Source organism: Neofelis nebulosa, chromosome 1 (assembly GCF_028018385.1).
Source record: "Neofelis nebulosa isolate mNeoNeb1 chromosome 1, mNeoNeb1.pri, whole genome shotgun sequence".
Taxonomy (NCBI): Eukaryota; Metazoa; Chordata; class Mammalia; order Carnivora; family Felidae; genus Neofelis; species Neofelis nebulosa.
In genome coordinates this window covers 89,140,116-89,163,205 of record NC_080782.1, presented here as the reverse complement: position 1 = coordinate 89,163,205, position 23,090 = coordinate 89,140,116, and the positions used below count along the sequence as shown (strand labels likewise).

The following is a 23,090-nucleotide window of genomic DNA, read 5'->3' as shown; positions in this document are numbered from 1 at the left end:
CTGCTTCCCGACCATAATTGACCTTGGGTAACTGAAATCATGGGAAGTGAAACAGTGGATAGTGGGGATGAGGAGGAATAACTACTGTACTAACAGACCAAATGCCTAATTAAAAAAAAAAAAAAAGAGGAAAAATATGTACAGACAGTTCTCTAAAAAAAGGAAGTAAAAGTGGTTCTTAAACAGGACTGCTTTTAAAATGCTTTTGAAACCTGCCTCAACTCTCGTTTTACTGTGGATATTTTACTGCCTTAAATTTTACCAACTGGGTTAAGGTTCAGACCACTTTTATATTCACCTAACATCAAAGGTTACATTTTTACCTTTCTACTTTCACATTTCCTATCACTTGAATTTACTACCCTATTTTCTGTGTAGTTTGTGATAGAAGTTCTGCAATCTCCATACAATGAATGCCATTACAAAGAACTCTTTCAGGCAGAACAAGGCCAAGAAATATATTAGCAAGTATGTCAGAAGGTTGGTCTATTTGAGATTATAGAGTTAAAAGCAGAAGATAAGTTTTTAGTCAGGAAAAGTTTTGTGGACCAAGCGAACCTCAATCTAGTCTTTAAAGAAATAAGTGATAGTATCACAGAATCTTCAAGGTCATCTAGTACAACCTCTCACAAATATACATATACCAATTTATTAGAGTGTAAACTCCTTAATAGCAGAAATCATATTTTAGTCATATCTAGTAAGTGTTACAGGTATTAAATGGCATTTCAGAAAGACTGATATGGAAATATATATGATGGAATGTGATGAACAGTGAAAGAGAGGTATTTTGCTCAACTCTCTCCTTTTGCTTCAAATCACTAAGCATGATATTGCTGATAGATGCAGAAGTGAAGATGTAAACCATGCAAAGGCAAAAACAAGTATCAGCAAACCGGATTGAGGATAATTAGAAATATGAACTGGGTTTCTACAATGGCCCAGACCAGAAATAATGAAGCTTTAAATTACAGTGGTATCTCTGGTACTGAGAAGAGAAATGCATTCTGATATCTTTGTGCAGAATTCAAAAGTTTATCAAATATAGAGGCAAAGGAAGAATTAAAGAGAACACCAAGAAGGGCAAACACCGTTCTCAATGTAGTAGCTAATGTTTGACTAAAAAATGTTCAAGGCAAAAATGTAACCTGAACACTATTCATTATGCCACGTCCACTTTTTCTTTCAAACAGATTTCTTTTTTAAATTTACTTATTTATTTTGGGACAGAGAGGGTGCACACGTGGAATAGGGGCAGAGAGAGAGAGAACCTCAAGCAGGCTCCCCAAGGTCAAGTGCAGAGCCCAATGTGGGGTTTGATCTCATGAACCGTGAGTTCATGACCTGAGCTGAAATCAAGAGTCGGGACACTTAACAGTGTCCAGTGGCTCAGGGAGCCACCAAAGCACCCTGCCACTTCTACCTTTTTAAAAAAAGCTAGAAATATTTTCCCCAAAGCTCATCTATATACTGTCCTAAATGTATTATTATATAAGTCAGTCTTCTTCTGACTTTCTAATAGAAGTCAATGAAGCTTTCCTGGAATGTTATCTAATTTTTAGAGAGGTAAGATTATGTGGAAATTATTTCACCAAAATTATTATATTGTATGTTACCAGTTATATATTATCAACTTAATAGATTAATACTAAACTTAAACAAACTTTTGAGACTTTACTATGAAATTAGCAATTATAGTGTACATTCTAGGGATTAATGTGTTAAAGTATAAAAATATTCAACTCATTAACTAAGGGACACAACAATTTGAAATTTAGAAACAAACCATTCTAAAAATAAATAAATAAAAATCATTCCAATAACCTGCCTTCACTGCCCAACTTAGTATCTATGTATGCCTAAGTTTTTTCTTTTAATGTTTGTTTATTTTTGAAAGAGAGCCAGACAGAGCACAAGCGGGGAAGGGGCAGAGAGAGAGAGAGAGAGAGAGAGAAAGAAAGAGGGAGACAGAATCCAAAGTAGGCTCCAGGCTCCAATTCATGAACCATGAGATCCTGACCTGAGCCAAAGTTGGACGCTCAACCGACTAAGCCACTCAGGTGTGCCTATGTATGCCTAAGTTTATACAAAAGCAGGATTACTGAACTGTTTAACTTAAAAATAAAATTCCCTGAATATTTCTCATTTTTAATTAAAGACAATGATTAAATACATTTAGCCATAAACAATCAAATATTTCACAAGAGAAAACTGTTAAACTGGGGAGAGATATAGTGAGGCTACAAAGTCCATCATGGCTCAAGTCTCAAACACAACCACATGGATCAATGACTCAAGTAGCCCTAATGCTTTTATTAATGCATCAAAATTTAACCAAAGTAATGGTTTCTGTCTAGATTCATTGTCAGTAGGCCCTGATTCTCTTGATAACTAAAAGTGGGAAAAAATGTTCGTGAAATAGCTCATATGACCCAAGATGGGTGAAATACTATGGCAACTTAGGTTTCAACTTAAGATAACTTTCTATTATCTATTAACCTGAAGCCATGAAGAGCAAGACAAAGTTATTTGCCTTTAGTCTCTAGAAGAATAATCATTTCAAGTTTTGTCAGTAATCATTTCTGGGTAGGTTTAAAAAGTTCTTACCAAGGAAAATTAAACAACTCTCCAAGAAATAAAATATATCAAACATCAACATTTTATCTTGCTTGTCAATACGGAAAATAAAACTCAGAATACTGTGTCAGACTTAGTAGAGTTGACATTTTGTTTTGTTTCATTAAACTAGCTCTCCTGCTAACCAACTGAAACAAAGCACATGCTGTTTAACATTAGAAGGCATATTTGCATATACACTTGGGACTCAGACACCCCCAAAAGATTTCAAGTATAATCTCCCTGAATAAATTAGAAGGGAGAAAAAGGAAAGAGGATATTACCTATAGAGGCTGTTTTTAGGCAATAGGCTTGAGCAAAGCTAACCTGAGTAAAGCAAAAGGGCCCATAGCAACCAGACAGACCACCCAGCTGATTACAAACAAGCTCATTAAGCAACCCACCTCAAAATAAGTATAGGCCCTAACTGACCAATTACAACCAGGCACAATTCCTAAGATTACCAAAAAAGGGGAAATTCCAAAGTCCCCACATTCCCTCACTCCACCCTATAATGTGGCCCCTCACCAATGCCTGTGGCAGCCTCTGCTCTATTGTCCTGCCAGCCACTCCCTTGAGTGTATTCAGTAAACTTCTATCTCCTTATGCCTTGGATGAATTCTTCACTGCCTTACCACCGGTCCCCATCCAATTGGGACACCCCACATTTGGTGGCCCCTCATCTGATCAGAGCACCCAACGTTACCCAATAACCTTCCTAATTTTTGTCTCTTGACTGTTTATATCTTTTACTGATAGCTAGACATGTTGAGATAGACTTAAGAGATGCTCAAATAATTTAAAGGTATACATTTTGTTATTTCAACCTAGATTTACATAAAACTTCGAATTCACACTTTGAGCACTTAAACTATCTCTGAGCAATTTACAAATGAGGAAATCAGGGTTCAAACAACAAAGATCAAAGTCAGACTTATCCAAAACCCAGACCCTTAATTTCCAACCTAAAGCTTTTTCCACTAAATCAATTCAGCCCATTCAATGAACATTTAATGAGCGAGCAACAAAGTACATGTGCTGAGCATTAGATCACTCAAATGCAATAGGGAGAAATAGCAGAGTCCCAGTCACCAATGAGCAGCCAGGGAACTAGGAGAGTAAAGGGACCATTACGATACAAAGTGATGAGAGGATAGGCAGAAGATTCTGAGAACACAGTAAAATGAGAGAGAGAAAGAAATTATTAAGGATAAAAACCTATGAAAGGGCATTTTGGATGTTAAAGCATGAGTCAAAATCCAATGAGCTCAGCTTGAGTGAATGAGCCATCAGTGGTATCTGCTTCAAAACTAAAGGGTTTAGAATGTAACCTAAAGGCAACAGGAAACCCATGAGAAGTAGTAGGATCAGATCAGTATTCAACAAAAATTGCTAACCCTGCAGCACTAAGATAGCTAAGCTCAGGTATGACAGGAAGAACTGTGCTAAAGTCAGTAGCAGTACTGCAGGTATAATCTCTCTTACTTTGGTGATAAGAACTGTATATCACCATATATTATGTGACGAATTAGTTAGGGTCTCGGTCAAACAATGTGAAAAATGATACAAATCCAAATTATATCACTGTAGAAATTATTTATATCTATAAATAGGAAAAGCAAATAAAAATTTAATTTACAAGTACAGGCTATCTGCCTAACATATATCCAATATCTTTCTGGCTGTTATCAAGAAGTTGGCAAAGGAACTTTGTGTTTCACAGACTTAAATCCCAAATACTTAGCACAATGACATTTAGAATAGTTCAAGGCATACAATAGGGCATTTGATATTTGTTGAACAACTAAATGAATGGCAACACTGCAAAAGAATATGTCTTAACAGAACTTAAAATCCAAGATTATCACACTAGGTACCAACAAATTAAGACAGTATTGCAGGACAAAATTGGACAGTACTATGAACAAAAGCTAAAGAAACTGAACAAACTGCATATGAAAGTTTCATAGATGGGGTACCTGGGTGGCTCAGTCGGTTAAGCCCCCGACTTCAGCTCAGGTCATGATCTCATGGTTTGTGGATTCGAGCCCCACAATGAACTCTGTGCTGAGAGCTCAGGGCCTGGAGCCTGCTTCAGATTCTGCGTCTCCCTCTCTCTCTCTCTGGCCCTCCCCCCACTCACACTCTGTCTCTCTCAAAAATAATAAAACAGCAACAAAAAAAAAAAAAAAAAAAAGAAGAAGAAGAAAGAAAAGTTTCATAGAGTGAAACCTAACATGGAAACTAATATCACAGAGATAAAGAGTAAGAGGGAATTCGAGGCTAAACGAAAATGTGAACAGAGAGTAACCATGCAACAATGAAAATCTTAGCTCAACCAAAGCAGGCTTTTTGTATTATAGGGCAAAGAATTGGAGGAAATAAAATGAAGACAGAATCTAACATTGTTGAGTCTTCAAAACCAAGAGGACACATAAGATCACCTTGGAAGACTTTTAAGCAAACAGGATAGGAAGATGAAATAATGCCAGTAACATATAAGAAAAATGAGACATAGAAATATATTAATTAAAAAGAAAACCTAAGACTAACGTAGAAGCAGTTCAAACTAAGAAAAAAAAAAAGATAAAGTATGTCAGAAGAAAACCAATCAAACTTTTTGAATGAACATGAAGGAAAACAACTGTAGAATAAAAATGAAGACAATCTCAAAGATATTTTCAGGATATTTTGGTTTGGGTGATTGTAGAATCCTAGAGACAATGTGCATGAAAACTGCAGGAACATCAAGCCTCAGGCAGGCCTCCCAAGGACAGCAACTTAGCTACATTCTCAGCTTTTCAGAACACACACAAAAAACGCTTCACTGGTACAACCAATCTACATGAAACAGACTGGCAATAATCAGGTTGTAAGAATTTTATCAACTAATTTACAGTGAAACATAAACTATCAAGTAGATCAGATGTTAAAGTACACTAAGTGTTCCATTCAATCACTGTCTTAATGATCCTATGGAGGTCAAATAATAAGTAGGCTGCTTGGTGAGTAGTGATTGAGACCAAAAGGCAGCACTGAGGGATAGCTCATTCATTCAGTGCTGAAGTTTGAATATAAAGAATAGCTAGGGGGTAAAATACTCTCAACCCTAAATAGATATGGATAAATATGTTTAAATCTGGCTAAACTTCTAGACTTTCAACTGATAAAACTGCATTCCAATTGATATACTCTTTCCAAAGACAAAAACCTAGATAAAAACTATTCTATCTTTCAATATGTAAATACCACTGCTTTGGCTACAATCTAGTCTATCTTAGGTCTTGGAACCAATCCATATCTAAGTTCAAAGTTAGAGAATAACTCATATCTTGCATCAGGTGTTTGTATCAAATTCTTACAGTGTTAACCACTCCTGACTGCCACCTACAAATAATATGTGATAAGTGGTATGGTAGAGGTCAGTGCCAGTGTTATGTGAGCACCCCAAGAAAGGCAGCGATTAAATCCAAGTGGGAGAGCTGGGAAAGACTGGTTCACAGAGGTGACATGTGAATTAGTGTTAAAAGGTTAAAGAAGTATCCCACTCTCACACAGAAAAAGAAAAAAGTTTAGACAGATACACCAACCTGTACAGAGAGTAAATGGCAAGATCCACAACAATGAGCAATTCCACATGCTTTAGACTTTGATAGGGGTTGCACATAATGGACTTTTCTTCAGGTACTCGGAAATAAGTTCAGGATCTTAAGACTGGAATGAACCAAATCCATTATATATATTTTGGAAAGATATATATATATTTTGGAAAGATAACTATGCCACCAAGTAGAAAATTAAAGTGAAAAGTAATTGGAAACAAAGAGGTAAATTAGAAGCCCTCTGAAATAATCCAATGAACACCAAAAAGCCTGAACTAAGCTTCAAAAACAAAAGCAAAACCAGGAGCACCTGGCTGGCTCAGTCAGTGGAGTGTACAACTCCAGATCTCAGAGTTGTGAGTTCAGTCCCCCACTGGGCACAGAGCTTACAAGAAAGATAGACAGACATACAGAAAGAGAAAGAAAGAAAGAAAGAAAGAAAGAAAGAAAGAAAGAAAGAAAGAAAGAAAGAAAGAAAGAAAGAAAGAAAGAAAAAAGGAAGAGAAAAACCAAAAAATTAAAATTTTTAGAGAAAAAAGGGAATTAGGCATAAAATTATTAATTATCCCTATAAGGGAAGTATCAGCAGATAAGAATAAAACTTAAGCAATTATGTAAAGATTAGATGGAAATAATGGACAAAATTATTCTTTGAAGAAACTGAGCAATAACAGGAAAATCTGATGGATACTAGAATGGTTGACAAAGAAAATATATTTAAAATATACCCTGATAAGGAGGAAAATAAACATGCTTAAGGCAAAAGGGAAGGAACCAATGTTGGATGGGTGCTGAATGTTCTAGAGACGGGTTTGTGGGAATTTAATCACTTAAGATTCAGAAATAGATGAGACCAAAGGTGCAAGCTGAAAAAAACTTTATGAGACGTGTCCTACTGAAGAGAAGTACAAGTAGTGTAGAGATGTATTAAATTTAAAACCTGAATGGACAAAGTTTGAGAGACTTTGAAGAATAAACAAACCAAGCTCAGGATCTTGGCAATGTGACTGAGAAGAGGTCTAGAAACTCAGGAAGAAAGGTGTGATATACATGTGGATGACTGACAGACTCAAGCTGGTTAAAAAAATAATAATAATAAAGATTACTTCTAATAGGTTTAAGGGCTGTGTAGATTTAATCAAGATGAGAAACTCTTCCATATAATGCCAAAGCAGGTAAAAGCAGCCTTAAACAATCATTAACAAGCAAGGAGAATTCTTGCCAATAGACTATTTCTAGAATATTAGGGTTCATTATGTGAGTACCCTGGTCCTTACTTAGCCCCAGCCCTTACAGACAGTTAAACAGGTCTGAAAATAAGAAAAGGAAAACTTTGCTGAATAAACAAAATGAAAATAATCAAAGGGTTTGATAGAAAACCAGCTAAAGAATAAGGTCACCTACTGATTTAATATAGATTTGTTAAACGAATCTAATGAAATCACAGATACTTAACTGTTCTGACCTACCAAACAGCAACTTCATACACCTCAAAATAATACTACCAATAGAATTATATAAATAAGAAGGTAAAATCAGAGAAAGAAAACTGTAAAACATAATTACCAACTGCTCTGATTTGAATTTAAATGGGTTTTTGAATTTAATTGCTTACAGAATTTGTTTGATTTGCCAGCATCGTGCTTCACAGCACAAAATGTGCTTTTAATTCTTTAAAGTAAAAAGTATGAGCAGAAATTTTTGCTATTTTCCAACTGAGAGTAAGAAATTTAACATACTTTAAGGCCAAAAATCAAAAATTCTCAATAAAATACCTTAGTACATCCTTAATATCTTAATAACACATACAACATAGGAGCATGCATGAATTTGATATAACTATATTCAAAAACAACTCCAGACTTCTTGCTTAAGATGACGATATAAAACCATTCCTTGGAATTTCATTAAATTTATAAATAAACTTGAGAAGACATGTTTCTTGACATAAATTGGTAAGGCAAAGTGGAAGACCAACCAACATAGGGCAAAAATAGACATTTTCAAAAGAACAGAGGGCATTCTAATTAAATACAATTCATTAACTATCTCAACATTAGTGTTGAAATTAACAGCTGTTTATTTTAAAAGATAGTTTTCCAGTTACTTTGAATGAATTATGCAAGATCTTATATAAAGCAATAACTGTTCAGTCATTAAAAAGTTGATGAAGACGGGTCCCTGGGTGGCTCAGTTGGTTGAGGTTGAGTGTCCAACTCTTGATTTCAGCTCAGGTCATGATCCAAGGGTCGTGGGATTGAGCCTGGTGTCGGGCTCCACACTGAGCATGGAGCCTGATTAAGATTCTCTCTCTCCCTCAGTCCCTCTCCCCCACTTGTGTGCACTCTCTCTCTCTCTCTCTCTCTCTCTCAATAAATAAATAAAAATAAAATAAATAAAAATAAATAAATAAAAGATAAGTAAATAAAAATAAAAAATTCTCTTTAGGGATGCCTGGGTGACTCAGTGTCTGACTTTTGCTCAGGTCATCCATCATCTCATGGTTCGTGAGTTCCAACCCCACATTGGGCTCGCTACTATCAGTGCAGAGCCAGCCTCGGATCGTCTGGCCCCCTCTCTCTCTGCCCCTACCCCTCTCATGCTCATGCTCTCTCAAAAATGAATAAACATTTATTTAATTTTCTAAAGTATAATTTATTGTCAAATTGGCTAACATACAGTGTGGAATAAACACTTATTTTTAAAAAATCTTTAAAAAAATGTTGGTGAAGAATGCAATATTTTTAAAGATGGTAACAAGCCACTTCACCTTTTCCTAAGACATTCATAAATGTTCCATTATAGTACTAATAAGTAACAAATAAAAGGCTCAATGGAAGACAGCATTCTTAAATGTAGTACTCTTCCTTAACTGTATTTTCTGACATTACAGAAAATACCCCTATAGATCTATATCCAAAGAACCTATTAATTACAACTAATAAATTTGTATTTAGCATTTATGGATCATCAACTTCAAACCAATTCCTACCCATCCCTCAATATTCACTTCCCTTATAAAACCTTCCTTGTTAAAAAAAAAAAAAAAAAAAAAAAAAAGCATATACATCACTCCAAAACAGACTTTAACATGCTCAACTGTGACCAACAATTTACGGATCTCTCCTCCAATGAAACTACTCATCTCATTTCTTGAGCCCTAACCCAACTCCCCGGAAAGGGCCTAACACGGCAGGTTTTCAATATATATTGAATACTACCTTTTAGAGGAAATAAAAGGATAAAGCATAAATTTGCCTACTGTCCTTCACTACATTCAATTCCTATGTGCCAAGCACTAAACTTTAGCATAAAAAAGAAAATTATTCACTTTAAGATCAAAAGACAATACACTGTATCTCAGAGAAAGTAGTCTGTTTCTATAAGACAATACTCTCAATTTAATGCAATTTAAGTCTGTGTTACAAATACTTTCTTTTAAACAAACTAAGAACGACAACTGTGGTAAGTACACTAATAAAATGTCATCAAAACAAATTTAAAATAAAAATTTTAGCTTAACTCTAAATTTTAAGCCACACACAAAAGCCAAGAAAATTTAAGGTGCACTCCTAATGGTAACTGTTGGAAAGATGCACTTACTGTAAATATTTTAATGTACTGAATAATTAACCATACTAGAATCAAAGAACTTCGCTGTCACTAATAACAGATAGATGAGCTAGCTCTCTCTGGGACTCACTCTTATCTACAAAAGATATGAGTTGGCAAATGATCTCCAAGTTCTTAAAAGATCTTATTGTTGATGATTGCAATTATTTTAATTAAAAACACAATGGATTACTGGCATTCACACACCTACCATTTCTAAAGCACCGTCAAAGCCTGTGAAGTGTAGTTACTGCTGATAGAAACAATTATCCCTTCTTCATAAGGATTAAATGAGCTAACATTTATAGGAGACCTGAAAGTAAATCAGAGCTCCAAGCTCTGATGTAAAGGAGTATACCTAGCCCACTGCCCAGCATTCTTCCCTCAGTGAGTGGTTTGCAGGAATTTCTCTCAGGAAACTTGTGAATACCAAGAGTTTTACGATATTATTTTGTTTTGTTTTTTAAGTTTATCTCAGATACTTGGCCAATTCTACCTATTAAAGGATTCCTTTTCTTGATGATCTGAAATGTTCTTTTTCAGTGACTATCAAGAGAAAGAACTATGATGACCTTCAATACTTCTAATATGATTGAGAAGCTCTCTATCAAAATCAAAAGTACTCAATGAATAACAGAATCAAGTTAGAAAACAGTTGTTTAAAGTTTATTTATTTGGTTAATTTATTTACAGAGAGAGAGAGAGAGAGAGAGAGACCGACCAGGGGAGGGGGGGGGGAGAGAGAGAGAGAGAAGAGAGAGAGAATCCCAAGCAGGCTCCATGCTGCCAGTTCAGAGCCCAATGAAGGACTTGATCTCACAAGCCATTAGATCACGACCTGAGCTGAAATCAAGAGTCAGATACTCAACCAACTGAGACACTGAGGTGCCCCAAAACTAGTGTTAGTCTTAACCAACTAATGTTTCAGTTAGTTATGATTTAACATTACAATGAATGTTACCAAAGCTTTCTTATCTGTCCCTCCTATTAGAAAACAGACTTAGTTTACAATTAATTCTAATTCTAGTTAGCATCTGACCCACCCAACCAACAAAGCTGTCTGGTAATAAATGATAAAGTGAAGCTTCACTGTCCTAATATTAATTAACCTAATACAGGGAAGGGAAAAGACAATAAGCAAGAATTTAAAGTTAAGAAAATTCTACTAATGAATGTAACTATTAATAATGTAAAACTTTTCAGGAAAAAAAGTCATGGCTTCTCTTTTGAGCAAGACTATATTCAGAAACAAAAGACATAAACATTCATATTTGAATACATATGCCCATAAATCACAAAGAATTGGAAACATTTTTAATCAATCATTTATACTGATCATAAAAATGACTAAAATCTTCTGAAATGATAAAAATACTTAACAAACATAATGAACTTAATGAAGTCATGATGGAGCAGAATCCTCCAATATGACTTTTTCTTTTAGGAAAAAAAAAGCAGGAAAGTGTGGCATTGCTTTGCTAGGTAAATCATTGTATTTGGGCAAACAGTGGCAATCAAATGATGAAAGATAACAAAAATCAGCTAAGCACTGTGTAAAGGGCAGACACAGATAACTACATAAAAAAAATAAGCAATCAGATTAGTATTTCAAAAGGCGTCTACTACTTATCAAAAAAAGTATCATGTTTATTTAAAAAAAAAAAAAGCCATGGCCTACCACAGCCTTATAGTGCCTTATCTGTGACATCATATGATGGCAATCTATACTCATATATTTATAATACAGAGAAGAACAGCTTGTTTAAGTTCTTTCTTCATAATTAACTTCTGGAGGAGAAAGGTCTCCCTTTCTCTTTCTAGTGTCCCTTATTATTTTCCATCTCATCTCTTCTTCACAATCCAAACCTCTCTACTTCCAAGAATGTATTGCAAAGACTCATCAATATCATCCAGAGCTTCAACTTTTTTCCCTAAAAGACCTTTATGATAAGTAAACAGTTATGGTCAGCTGGAAGTAAGTAACATGGCAAGGTGACTTTTAAAAAAATCTACTGGTAGTAATAACCTTTATCATGTGCGTTGACCATATGGTAGGGAATGCAAGGTACCCTATGATACTATGTTATTTGCAACTCAGGGAGAAAACTAAGTTCTAGCTATAAGCAACAGGTAGTCCAAGTGAAAGGATATGAGCAAGCCAATCCTTAGAAGCCCTCAGGAAAAGAAATGGGCTGAGACAGGCTTTTAGCACACTAGATACTTAACAATGACAAGAAATTCCAATTCATCTCCAGTTCTCTAATTGCTCCTCACCTCATCAATGTTACTACAAGTCTATACTAGAGGCGCAATGGAAATTAACACTGTACAGAAGGAGTGCCTTAACTGGATGCAATTAAGGTGAAGAGAATATGAAGGACTGAATTCTTATTTTGAGTGAATGCAGCAATGTCAGACCTGTTTGGCACTTGAATTAGGCTAATCATTAGTGCTATGCATGACAGTAATGATTGATTTCTTTAATAGTATATGAGATGTAATAGAAGTTATTAACTAGATTGGGAAAGACTTTCTAGCAATATAACACCCTAATGTTGTTTCTATAGGAAAATGTTCTGGAAATGACTCCTCTCATAAGTTGAAACCTATCAAATGTAAACAGTAAGACTGGCACAACAATACAATGGCCAAACTGCCTGCGTTCAAGTCAAATTCCACCACCAATAACTGTTTCATTTTGGAAGAGTTACTCTAATCTTGCTGTGTCTCCATTTCTACATCTGTGGAATAGAGGTTAAAAAAAAAAAAAAAAGCAGGTAAAAAAGTGGAGGTGGAAAAAAAAAATCCAAGATTAAATACTTCATGAAGATTTAAATGAGTTAATGTAAGTAGGGTACATAAATACTTTTACTTAAATAAAATGAGGAAAAGTAAAATTCAATTTCTTACCCACCTAACATACTTCTACTTACCCTAGGTCTTTTAACCTAGTCCAATCAATCCTCTGTGAAACTCTTCTTGAAAGACAAATTGAATATTCCCTCCACTGTCACTTCAATATACATTTAACTAAATGTGCATCAGTGAATATCAGTGATATTCAGTTTCACAAATTCAGAATCACAAAAACTTGAGTCAAACCCCAGAGGTCATCTAGTTCTAGTTCAAGCATACTTTCCATGCCATATATTTATTGTACTTTCCCCAAAATCATCCTTATGAGCATGTATGAGCAGATTGGCTTTTCATACTACCTAAAGATTTTTTAAAAATAAATACAACCTTATAATCAGATATTAAGACCCTGAGTCTCAACATCAAAGAATCAAAACCTGAAATGATACCAGGTTTTTCTAAATCTTTTGATTATGGGCAAATCACAAAGATATTTTAGTCTACTTTAACAATGGAATAACTAAGTCTGTTTTACGTAACTGAAAGATATGAATGTAAAATCAGTATATTGTGAGTTAATGAGTTGTATTCTCTCAAAAAATATACTAAAAGACTAAAAATATGTGGCACAAACCAATCTATTAAATAAAACATCACTTACTATTATAGAGGTTTCTTTAAGGAAAAAAACACAAAATATACTTAAGGGGCGCCTGGGTGGTTCAGTAGTTTGGATGTCTCAACCTTGGTTTTGGCTCTGGTCATGATCTCCTGGTTTGTGAGTTCACGCCCCACGTTGGGCTCCATGCTGCTGGTGTGGAGCCCTGCTTAGGAATTTCTCTCCCTCTTTCTCCCTCTCTCTCTGTCCCTTCCCTCATTCTCTTTCTCTTTCAAAATAAATAAATAAACTTGAAAAAAATAAAAAACTAAAAAAAAAAAAAATACTTTAATTATTTACCTGTTCACTGTTTGGAAAAATGATAATGTTTAACTTTATTGAAAGAATTATGTAGCTACAGACAATATGAGCTTTGTGCCTGACATTATAGTAATTGTTTAGGGTATAGCTCCCAAATATGTACTCACAGATAACAGGCATGTATGTTGAAGATATATACATATGTATATTAAATCATACTTGTTCCACTCCACTGTCACCTCATTTAGGTTTTCTCTGAATAACTTAACTAATAAAACAACCACCCTAATCATTTTCTATCCCTCACCCTGCTTTTATCTTTCTTAGTTGCATTTATCACAACCAACACATATTATGTCTCATTTCATTATCATCAGAATCTCCCAGTAAAACATAAACTCCACAAAGGCAGTATTATCCCTGTTTAATAAAGTTATATCCCTATGGCCAAGAATACAGATATACCTTACATACAGATGGTGCTTAATAAATAGTGAATAATCGATTAAACAGTACTTGTGAGAAGAGACCATGATTTTTAAATGTTTGGGGAAGGAAAGGTATAATCATTTCAATCAAAACCAAGCGAATGTTCATTCTACCAGACCTTCAAAGATTTTTTTTTGTAGGTGGTAAATAAAGAGTAAAGAGACACTTTATAGACAAGTTTCTTCAAAGTTTCTTTGGGGCAAGTTGTGTTCGCTCGACTTAGTAACATGGGCAAAACCACAGTACAACATTAAGAAAATAAGTTCTCTCTTAGAAACGAGCACTTTCAATTATCTTCTGATCTTCTAAAATCAACCAAATTTGCTTTACGCTTTTACTCCAGAGCAAACAAAAGAACTAAATTTAAAAAGTGGACCAAAACCAGAGTATAAGCTAGTCTTAAGAATCAATCTTAAATAAACCAAATCCTACCCACGAGAACAGTCTCTACTATTATTTGAACTAAGCCTCTTTAGGAAAGTAGTGAAGGAGAGAAGTCACAGGAAAAATCAGAGATGTGGGAAGAAACCCAAATCTCTGCCACTATATGGCTAACTGATAAAACCTGAGAATTCATCCGTGAAGCTACACATGTCCATTCACCAAGAAAGACCACATTCTGGGTCATAAAACACACCTTAAACTTAAAAAAAAACAGAAATCATACAATGTCTGCCCTCAGACTGCAATGGAATTAAACTAGAAAGCAGTAAACAGAAAAAAAAGTGGAAAATCCCAAAATATGTCAAGACTAAACAATACATTTTTTTTTTTAATTTTTTTTTCAACGTTTTTTATTTATTTTTGGGACAGAGAGAGACAGAGCATGAACGGGGGAGGGGCAGAGAGAGAGGGAGACACAGAATCGGAAACAGGCTCCAGGCTCCGAGCCATCGGCCCAGAGCCTGACGCGGGGCTCAAACTCACGGACCGCGAGATCGTGACCTGGCTGAAGTCGGACGCTTAACTGACTGCGCCACCCAGGCGCCCCTAAACAATACATTTTTAAATAACACATGGGTCAAAAAGGAAAAACCAAGACAAATTCAAGGTATTTTTAATTAAATTAAAACATAACTTATCAAAATTTATGGTATGTAGCAAAAGCAGTGCTTAAACAGAAATCTATAGCATTGAATGTAAATACTAGAAAAGATCTAAAATCAAACACCTAAAATTCCACCTTAGGAAACTAAAAAAAGAGCAGATTAAATCCAAACTAAGCAGAAGGAAAATAAATAATAATAATTAGAGCAGAAATCAGTAAAACTGGAAAGAAGAAATCAATAGAAAAAAATCAATGAAACCAAAAACCGGTTCTCTGAAAAGATCAATAAAATCAATAAGCCTAGTCAGGCTAAGAAAAAGGAGGACACAAATTACTAATACCAGAAACAAAACAGGTGACATCACTACAGACTCCATGGACATTAAAATAATAAAGAAGCACTACGAACAACTCCATGCCCACAGATTTTATAACCTAGATGAAATGGACTGATTCCTTGAAAGATACAATTTGCCAAAACCGACATAAGAAATGGACAATCTGAACAGGCCTGTATCTATTAAAGAAACTGAATCAAACAATTAATAACCTTCCTTAACAGAAAGCACTCAGCCCAGAAAACTACAGATCATCTTTATCTCTTATAAATATAAATGCAAAAATCCTAAACTTTTAGCAAATCAAACCCAGCAACATATGAAAAGAATTATATATCCCAGCCAAACGGAATTTATTCCAGGTATGCAAAGCTAGTGCAATATTCAAAAATCAATTAAAAGAATCCACCATATCAATAAACTGCAGATGTTTGATCATCACCCAGCACAAATCTCTCCAATACCTCCACTAAAGTCTGTAAGGTCTGCATTAGAATTCTCTCAAAGTATGGTTTAAGGACTCCCAATTTCAGATTTAACTGTAAAACTCTTAATTAAAAGTAAGATTCTGAAATTCTACCTCCCATTAATGGGGCCCAGATAAGCATTTTTATCAAACATCACAGGTGAATTCTACACAAACTCAAATTTAAGAACTAGTGTCCTCAGTTAAGTCACTTACTACATGACACCTACTGTTAGAATTTCTTTCTTCTATTTTTTGAGCACGTTATACATACCTCTTATAACATTTACCATTCTCTTCTCAATACCCCTTTCGGCCCCCTAATCCTTCTCATTAACTCTAAATGAGTAAGGCAGAAGTTGACAGCCCTTTTTTTGCCAACAGACAACATAGCTCAATCCCAGCAATAAAAATTACCACAGAATGCTACATAGATAAAACAAGCCATGAGATACCTCCAATTCCAGGAACTAGCTCTATTCTACATACTTTGTCCTGCAAATAAGCTTAAATGGTAAAAAGATCTATTTGATTACAGCTGATTTGTAATTTTCAAAAAGAAAAGTATAAGAAAAGAAATAGTTTCATCATTCCTTTAGTAAATTGTCTATAGACTAACAATTTTTACAACATGCAAGAAAAACATAAGAGTGAATACTAAGTATTTTTAGTCTGGACCATAATCCTACTCTCATCTGCTCACAATAGAAGAACCTTATTACATGCACAGGCATTTACTGAGTTTGGGTCTACTTAATGTACCAGGGAATAAAAGAACAGAGTGAATTTTTATCAATTAAAACAAGTAAAATCAAGGTGTCCCAACGCTTTGCTTTCCATTCTGTAATAGTATTTAGGACAATAGTGAAATACCTGGCCAAACATATGTACGAAGATTCCAAGTATTACCTACATGATGTATAAAAAACACACAAGGAGAATGAAAAAAAAAAAATCAAACTTGAAAAATCAAAAGGGTAAGGAAAAAAGTGGGTAAGGAAAAAAGCGGAAGTCAGACTAAATTTTTTTTTTTTTTTTTTGCATTTATTTATTTTTGAGAGACAGAGACAGCATGAGCAGGGGAGGGGATGAGAGAGAGGGAGACACAGAATTTGAAGCAGGCTCCAGGCTCCGAGCTGTCAGCACAGAGCCCGACGCGGGGCTCGAACCCACTCGAACTCACGAACCATGAGATCATGACCTGAGCTGAAGTGGGACGCTCAACCGACTGAGCCACTCAGGCGCCCCAAGACTAAAATTTTTTGAATGAGAAACATGTACCTCTTCTGAAAAAAGTCCTGAAAGTTAAAGAATCAGAAATGTGAGAATTAGAAAGTATTTTAATCTTGGGGTGCCTGGGTGGCTCAGTCAGTTAAGAACTCTTGGTTTAGGCTGAGGTCAAGATATCACAGTTCGTGAGTTCGAGCCACACATCAGGCTCTGCAACGGTGCAGATTCTTGGGATTCTCTCTCTCTCCACCCCTCTTTAGCTTGCTCGTTCTCTCTCTCTCTCTCTCTCTCTCTCTCTCTCAAAATAAGTAAACTTAAAAAAAAAATGTTTTAATCTCCATCAAGCCCCACTTCTCTTATCTAGGAGGAAACTGGAACCCTTACCTAACTTGACTCCTTTTTCCAAATTCATGGAACTAATAATGGGCAGAATCTGGGTCTTCTGAGTTCAAGTACAGCCTGTTTTGCATAGCATTAGGCCCAAGCTGTGAAAAAGTTCTCAATTTAACCAAGCTGTGTTCAAAATAAAATAAATTGCCTAAACTTGCATATACAGACGTTATCAACTTCATGACTGGGAACACTGAAGTGGAGTTAAGTAAGTTAACACAAAAATATAAGCAATACCAGAATGGAGAGTCAATTAGTTGGCCCCTGGTGACCTTCTCCAGGTGACATTCTCTTACGTGACATTTTGAGAAACAGCATGAGTTTACCTCAACCTAAAATAAAACTATATTTTTTGAGATGGCAGGAGGAGGAGTTCTCCTTCTAGTATTACAGAATACTGGGCGTAAGTTCACATTCAGCTTCTTTGTGACTATTGTAAATTTAAGGATTTTTATTGTTTTTTCACCCTCTGCTTTTCAGACCAATAAGCAAAAACTAAGCTTAAATTTAGAAGTGGAGATTTTTTACTGAGTTTTTAAGTCAGTAGTAGTCTGACTATGCCAAACTAGTGTTATCTTAGGGAAACCAGTGCTTATTTCCAGACCTCAGACTCTTCCTTATGTCAAATTAGGGAGAGAGTGGAGTGGAGGTGGTTAGGCTAATTACTGTCTTTGGCTCCTTCTCATTCTACTATACCCTATCTTTGTCTTAATTTCACTGATATAAAAGAGAAGAAAAGAAAAAAAACTCTTAATGAACAAAAACTGTATTATTCACTGAAGTTAAAAACACACAGAGTACCAAAAAGAATCATATGTTACATTAGCTGGTAGAGTACACCAGAAACCACATTACTTTGAAGTTCTTTTCTTGCACATTCATTGAAGTTTCTAAGTCATTTGAAAGTCCAACATCGTACACAACAGCTGAACAAGGTCGACATTTGGTCCTGGATAAACACGGTACACTGAAACTAAATGCCAAGACACACTCCCTTCCAGATGAGAATCTGAAATCTTTTATATAGTCAAATAATTGACAATGTTGAACTTTACCAGATCCTTGTGATCTTGGAAAAGAACAAAGGTTCAGAAATACCCCCTACACCCTTTTGTGTTTTCTAAAGGGCTTACTGCAATGAACCACTGGTACCCACATGACTTAGGTAAGGCTCACAGATGCTCCACGTGTTTACCTATGACAAGCTCAGAGACAGAGCCCACAAATTCCCATTCTTTGTTTCACAAGTGATTGGCTGAACTGCATGTGCCCACACATCAACTGAAACAAAACATTTGTTACTGAAATTCTGGTTAAGATCCTCTTTCCCCCGGTTCAGTCTGAAGCAGCATACAACTCCTTTTTAACAGCTCTTCCTCAGAACAGACTGGCCTGAGAGTAAAACAATCTGATTAACTGTTCAATGTACTATGCTTTCATCTCACCTCCCCACATATGGTTCTTCCTACCATTATTTTACTCCTCCCTATAAAAGAAAAACCTTTTTGCTTACCCTTTGAGACTCTTGCCAATCTTATGGTTAGAGCATTCTCCCTATGCAATAGCCCCATTCCCCAGACCTTTGCAATATTCCTTTCGAATAAAATCCCTCCTTACCGAGTCTGAATTTTTTATGACACCCTTCCCAATTTCAAATGGGCTGAGTCTGAAAGATAAGCTGACTTTGCCCTTTATCTTAGGTGGCAAGTGTTGATCCTCTACAAGAAAGGGTTCCTTTGTGTCAACTTGGAAAAGCTAAAGGAATTTCTAAGATCTTAAGTTCTTGGCCACTGCCAAGCAGCAGAGGAGGAGGGAGGGGCGGAAAAGATCAACCCGGCAAGGTCAGCTCTAGGGACCACCTGGCGCCACACGCCATACACAGTGAATGGACCACGAACATTCTGGCTACCTACTAGGTACTCCTGGGCAAACCTCGCCTTTGGGCAGGGCGATGCTCTTCCTCAGGGGCCCAGGAGCTTCAGCACTCCGGGACAGGTGCGGGGTCCTGCCCCCACGAATCATCCCACTACTCTCGCCTGCTCCATCCTCAGCCGGGAACCCGACTGGCTACCTTCACAGGACTGACCTCATGGCCCCTTCCTTCCCACTGTTGTTACTCCAGTCTTCGAACGAGGACTCACCATGGCGCCAAGGACAGGTCGTAGACCGGACGCCCTGGAATCCCCGGGACCGTCCTGGACCTTCCCTCCCCACCCTGCAGACGGGAGCCTCTTAAACAACGCGAGGGAGAGAGTTTTCCGGCTCTGGCGGAAGTTCTGCCCGCGCGGGACAGGAAGTCCCTCCCTTCCTTGAACGACTGCGACCCCACGCCACGCAGAGGTGAGCATACGCAGGACGTCCTCTAATGCCACTTCCGTGGGTGCTAGGTTAGAGGCTGGGGGCGGTGCTGACCTTGAGAGTGCGCGGGGGGGAGGCGCAGGCGCAGCACAGGTAGGTGGGCGGGCGGGGGGTGTTGCTGCGATCGTGAGCTTCGGAGGTACGTTGGGTGGTTTGGGCCGGAGCGCTTCCTCGCCCGGGGAGGCGATGGAGGCGCAGGTTGATGAACGGGGTGGGGACTGACCCCAGAGGATTTAGTGAGGGAGAAAAATCACAGGCCGTGGTCGTGCTGAGACAACAGTAATTGCCTGAACTCAGCCACACGCTTTCTTTTACCTTCTCCTTTTCCAGGCTGCCCCTTCCTGGAGACTTTCCGGATCTCCACAGACCTGTTTGTCCCTCCGTCATCTCTTCTACCTGCTTTAGTGCGTCCAGCAGCGCTCCTCTTCCTCGGGGCAGTGGAATTTGATCCTCAGATGTTTCTTCACTATTCATATATACCAGTTGAAGCCAGAGGAACATCTACAAGAGCAGAGAAACCAGGAGGAGAATTCTGCCTATTTAATACATTCCAATGTGGACGGTCTCCTTTTATTTTAAAAAATATATATCATCAGCTGGGGAAAAAGTGAAACTCCCGTGTACCTCTTAATTTGTGTTTTTTTTTCCAAAATCTGTACCCAGCAACTCTGTGCCTTTTTTATTTGGCTGTAAGCCACGGTACTGGAGGCAGGCTTGAAGTGGATATACAGAGGACCTTTAACCCAGAAATTAATCTCACAACTTGGGATCCTTGTTTAAGACGTGACTGTATCTACAATTTCACTTACAGGATCTCTTTTTGCCAGTATCTAGTTTTGTTGTAAAGCTGGTCTTGGGAGGTAAACTAGGAAGCTTAACAAGAAATTTAAGAAGGTTGGGCAGGCAGGAGTGGCTATACATGTACCTGGAGAGCATGATACCCAAGCTATAAATGGTCGAAAGACCATGGGAACCACTTCTGAGCCACCCAAAAGAAGCCTGCTTTATATGAAAAAGGGGCCTAGAGACAGAGTGTATGAGTTGTTTTTACTTTAAATTTTCTTTTTTTGGTGGGGGGGAAGGGGGATGAATAATGTGATAAAGATACGGGAATTTTAAGTACCAACTTGGGAAGTAGCTGGAGGTGGGGTGGGGCTGAGAAATAGTTGGTGAAACAGACCGGCTGCTAAAGGATCCAGAACTTCCCTGAGGGTTCCACCTCTGCTCTATAGGGACAAGGTTGTAAATAGACAAGCCCCAGGGCATCTGCAGATGATAAGTGTGGTAGAGAAGGATTGGAGTCGTTCTGCTTGTGTATCTGTGGGAAGCAGCTGCTATCCTTGAGGAAGAAAAGGTGGAGAAGGAAACTGGCTATCAGTCTGTCAGTAACAACACATCCTGTGAAGTCTTACTCTTTCATTTCTGACACTTTGGTTCTTACATCCGTCCTAAACCTGGCAGCCTCATTGAGGTTCACAGAGCATCTCCTCCTATGTGACAGTAAGACTGGAATTATTATCAGGATGGAATCTATTCCTGCCAGAGTAAAACCACGAGAGGAAATCACAGTCAGTATTCGTTATCTGCTTATCATTTTTAATAGATCATGGAGTTCTATGTTCCTTATTTGGTATTTGACAATTTGATAAATAACCCTTGATTAATATCCTTTAATATTCTAATTTCTTTTACAGTGTGAAAAATCTGTTATACGTAATGTTTTCTAAAGATTAAAATGCATACCATATATGTTTAAAGGCAGCATCTCCCTGTCTTTTTTATCCCACAAATAATTAGTGTTTTGTATTGGTTACGTGTGTTGAAGTAGAGGGATTTACCTATTTCCATTCTTTAAAATAGATGAGAGTTTGACAGATAAAAAGAAAGGGGAAAATTATGAAAGGAAATAAAAGACGTGGATAAGGGAGATTAGGAAGAAATTCAGTACTCTTGGCAAGGGAATTAGTCTAATCTTTGATCCAAGTCTTGGTTGCTTATTGTTAAGGCTTATTTGTTTGTTTGTTTTATTAAAAGTTGCAATGTCCTGAGTGAGAACTGTTCTCAAATAACTTAAGAACAGCAGAAAAGTTACTTCCTCCTTCAACACCCACAATGACCTGGAACATTTTCAACCATTAAGACCTATCACTGTTTCAAAGACCAGCTCCATATTGTTCACAAAATGTTTTCCTGATTAGCTCCTCTTCTGAGAAATTAAAATTGCTTTTTCTTTGCTTTAATAAATAGGATTATTATGTTCTTTCTTACAAGGTGCCTTTGTAATTTCCCCCCAAATTACTATAGTATATTGTTTTCCTAATTAGACATAAATACCTAGAAAGCTGAGACCTTTTTGTGTTGATCACCTCCTTCCCCTTAAGAAATACCATTTAAATGAATGTTGTGGACAAAAATCACTTTAGTTACATTACTCTTAAAATGCTTTATGAACAAAAGTATTCGTGGTAGCAATACTTATAATGGTAAAAAATTAGAAACAGTAGTTAGCAATTAGAGATGAGTCAAATGCTATCATATATACTTAGTGAAATATAGATATTTTTTTAAAGTAGATTAGTCTTTCTAATGTTTATTTAATGTTTTTTTTTTTTTTTTTTTTTTTTTAGAGAAAGAGAGAGAGCAAGTGTGAGCGGGGGAGGGGCAGAGCCAGACACAGAATCTGAGGCAGGCGCCAGGCACTGAGCTGTCAGCATAGAGCCCAACGCAGGGCTCTACCTCACAAACTGGGAGATTATGATGTGAGCCAAAGTCGGAGGCTTAACTATCTGAGCCACCCAGGGTCCCCTAGACTAGTCTTTCTAATGGGAAGTGTTTCTTTCCCAAGTTAAAAGCAGGCTGCAAAATTATGACCAGTAAGATTCTTTGATGTGAAAAAGAAAATCCTAAACATAGAACAAAGAGTAAAAAGGTAACCAAAGTATATCAATCACCATTCCTGGAATTACCCTTAAAACCTTTCTGTAAGGGGGTAATTTTTAAAATTTTACTTTCTTTTATTTAAGAATGGATGAAAGGGGCTTATTTCTTTTCTCAAAAGTATGCTCTGTAACCTCCATGTAATTCTCATCTTCCTAATTTGGGAAAAACAAAACATGCTCTTCAGAAGTATACTGCAGGGCACCTGGGTGGCTCAGTCAGTTAAGCA

General features: G+C 36.8%; 1 protein-coding gene and 1 long non-coding RNA gene across 6 annotated transcripts in view; one reads left to right on the top strand and one right to left on the bottom strand.

Annotated features, from left to right (window-relative positions):
* Positions 1-19,845, bottom strand: part of TMEM161B (transmembrane protein 161B) — a 72,333-nt gene extending 52,488 nt beyond the window's left edge. For 2 of the 5 annotated variants that reach the window (XM_058727578.1, XM_058727596.1), the window contains exon 1: positions 19,708-19,845. In XM_058727578.1, the coding sequence (XP_058583561.1) occupies positions 19,708-19,710 (3 nt within the window). In that variant the 5' untranslated portion in view covers positions 19,711-19,845. Of the gene's footprint in view, positions 1-6,206; positions 6,356-19,707 lie in introns of those variants that run through there. The other 3 variants (XM_058727638.1, XM_058727628.1, XM_058727585.1) reach the window with 2 other exon arrangements.
* Positions 19,846-19,916: 71 nt separating this feature from the next.
* LOC131510467 (uncharacterized) lies at positions 19,917-21,681 on the top strand. Its single transcript, XR_009261067.1, has 2 exons — positions 19,917-20,017; positions 20,255-21,681. It is a non-coding gene; the product is annotated as an uncharacterized LOC131510467 (long non-coding RNA).
* The last annotated feature ends 1,409 nt before the right edge of the window (positions 21,682-23,090 follow it).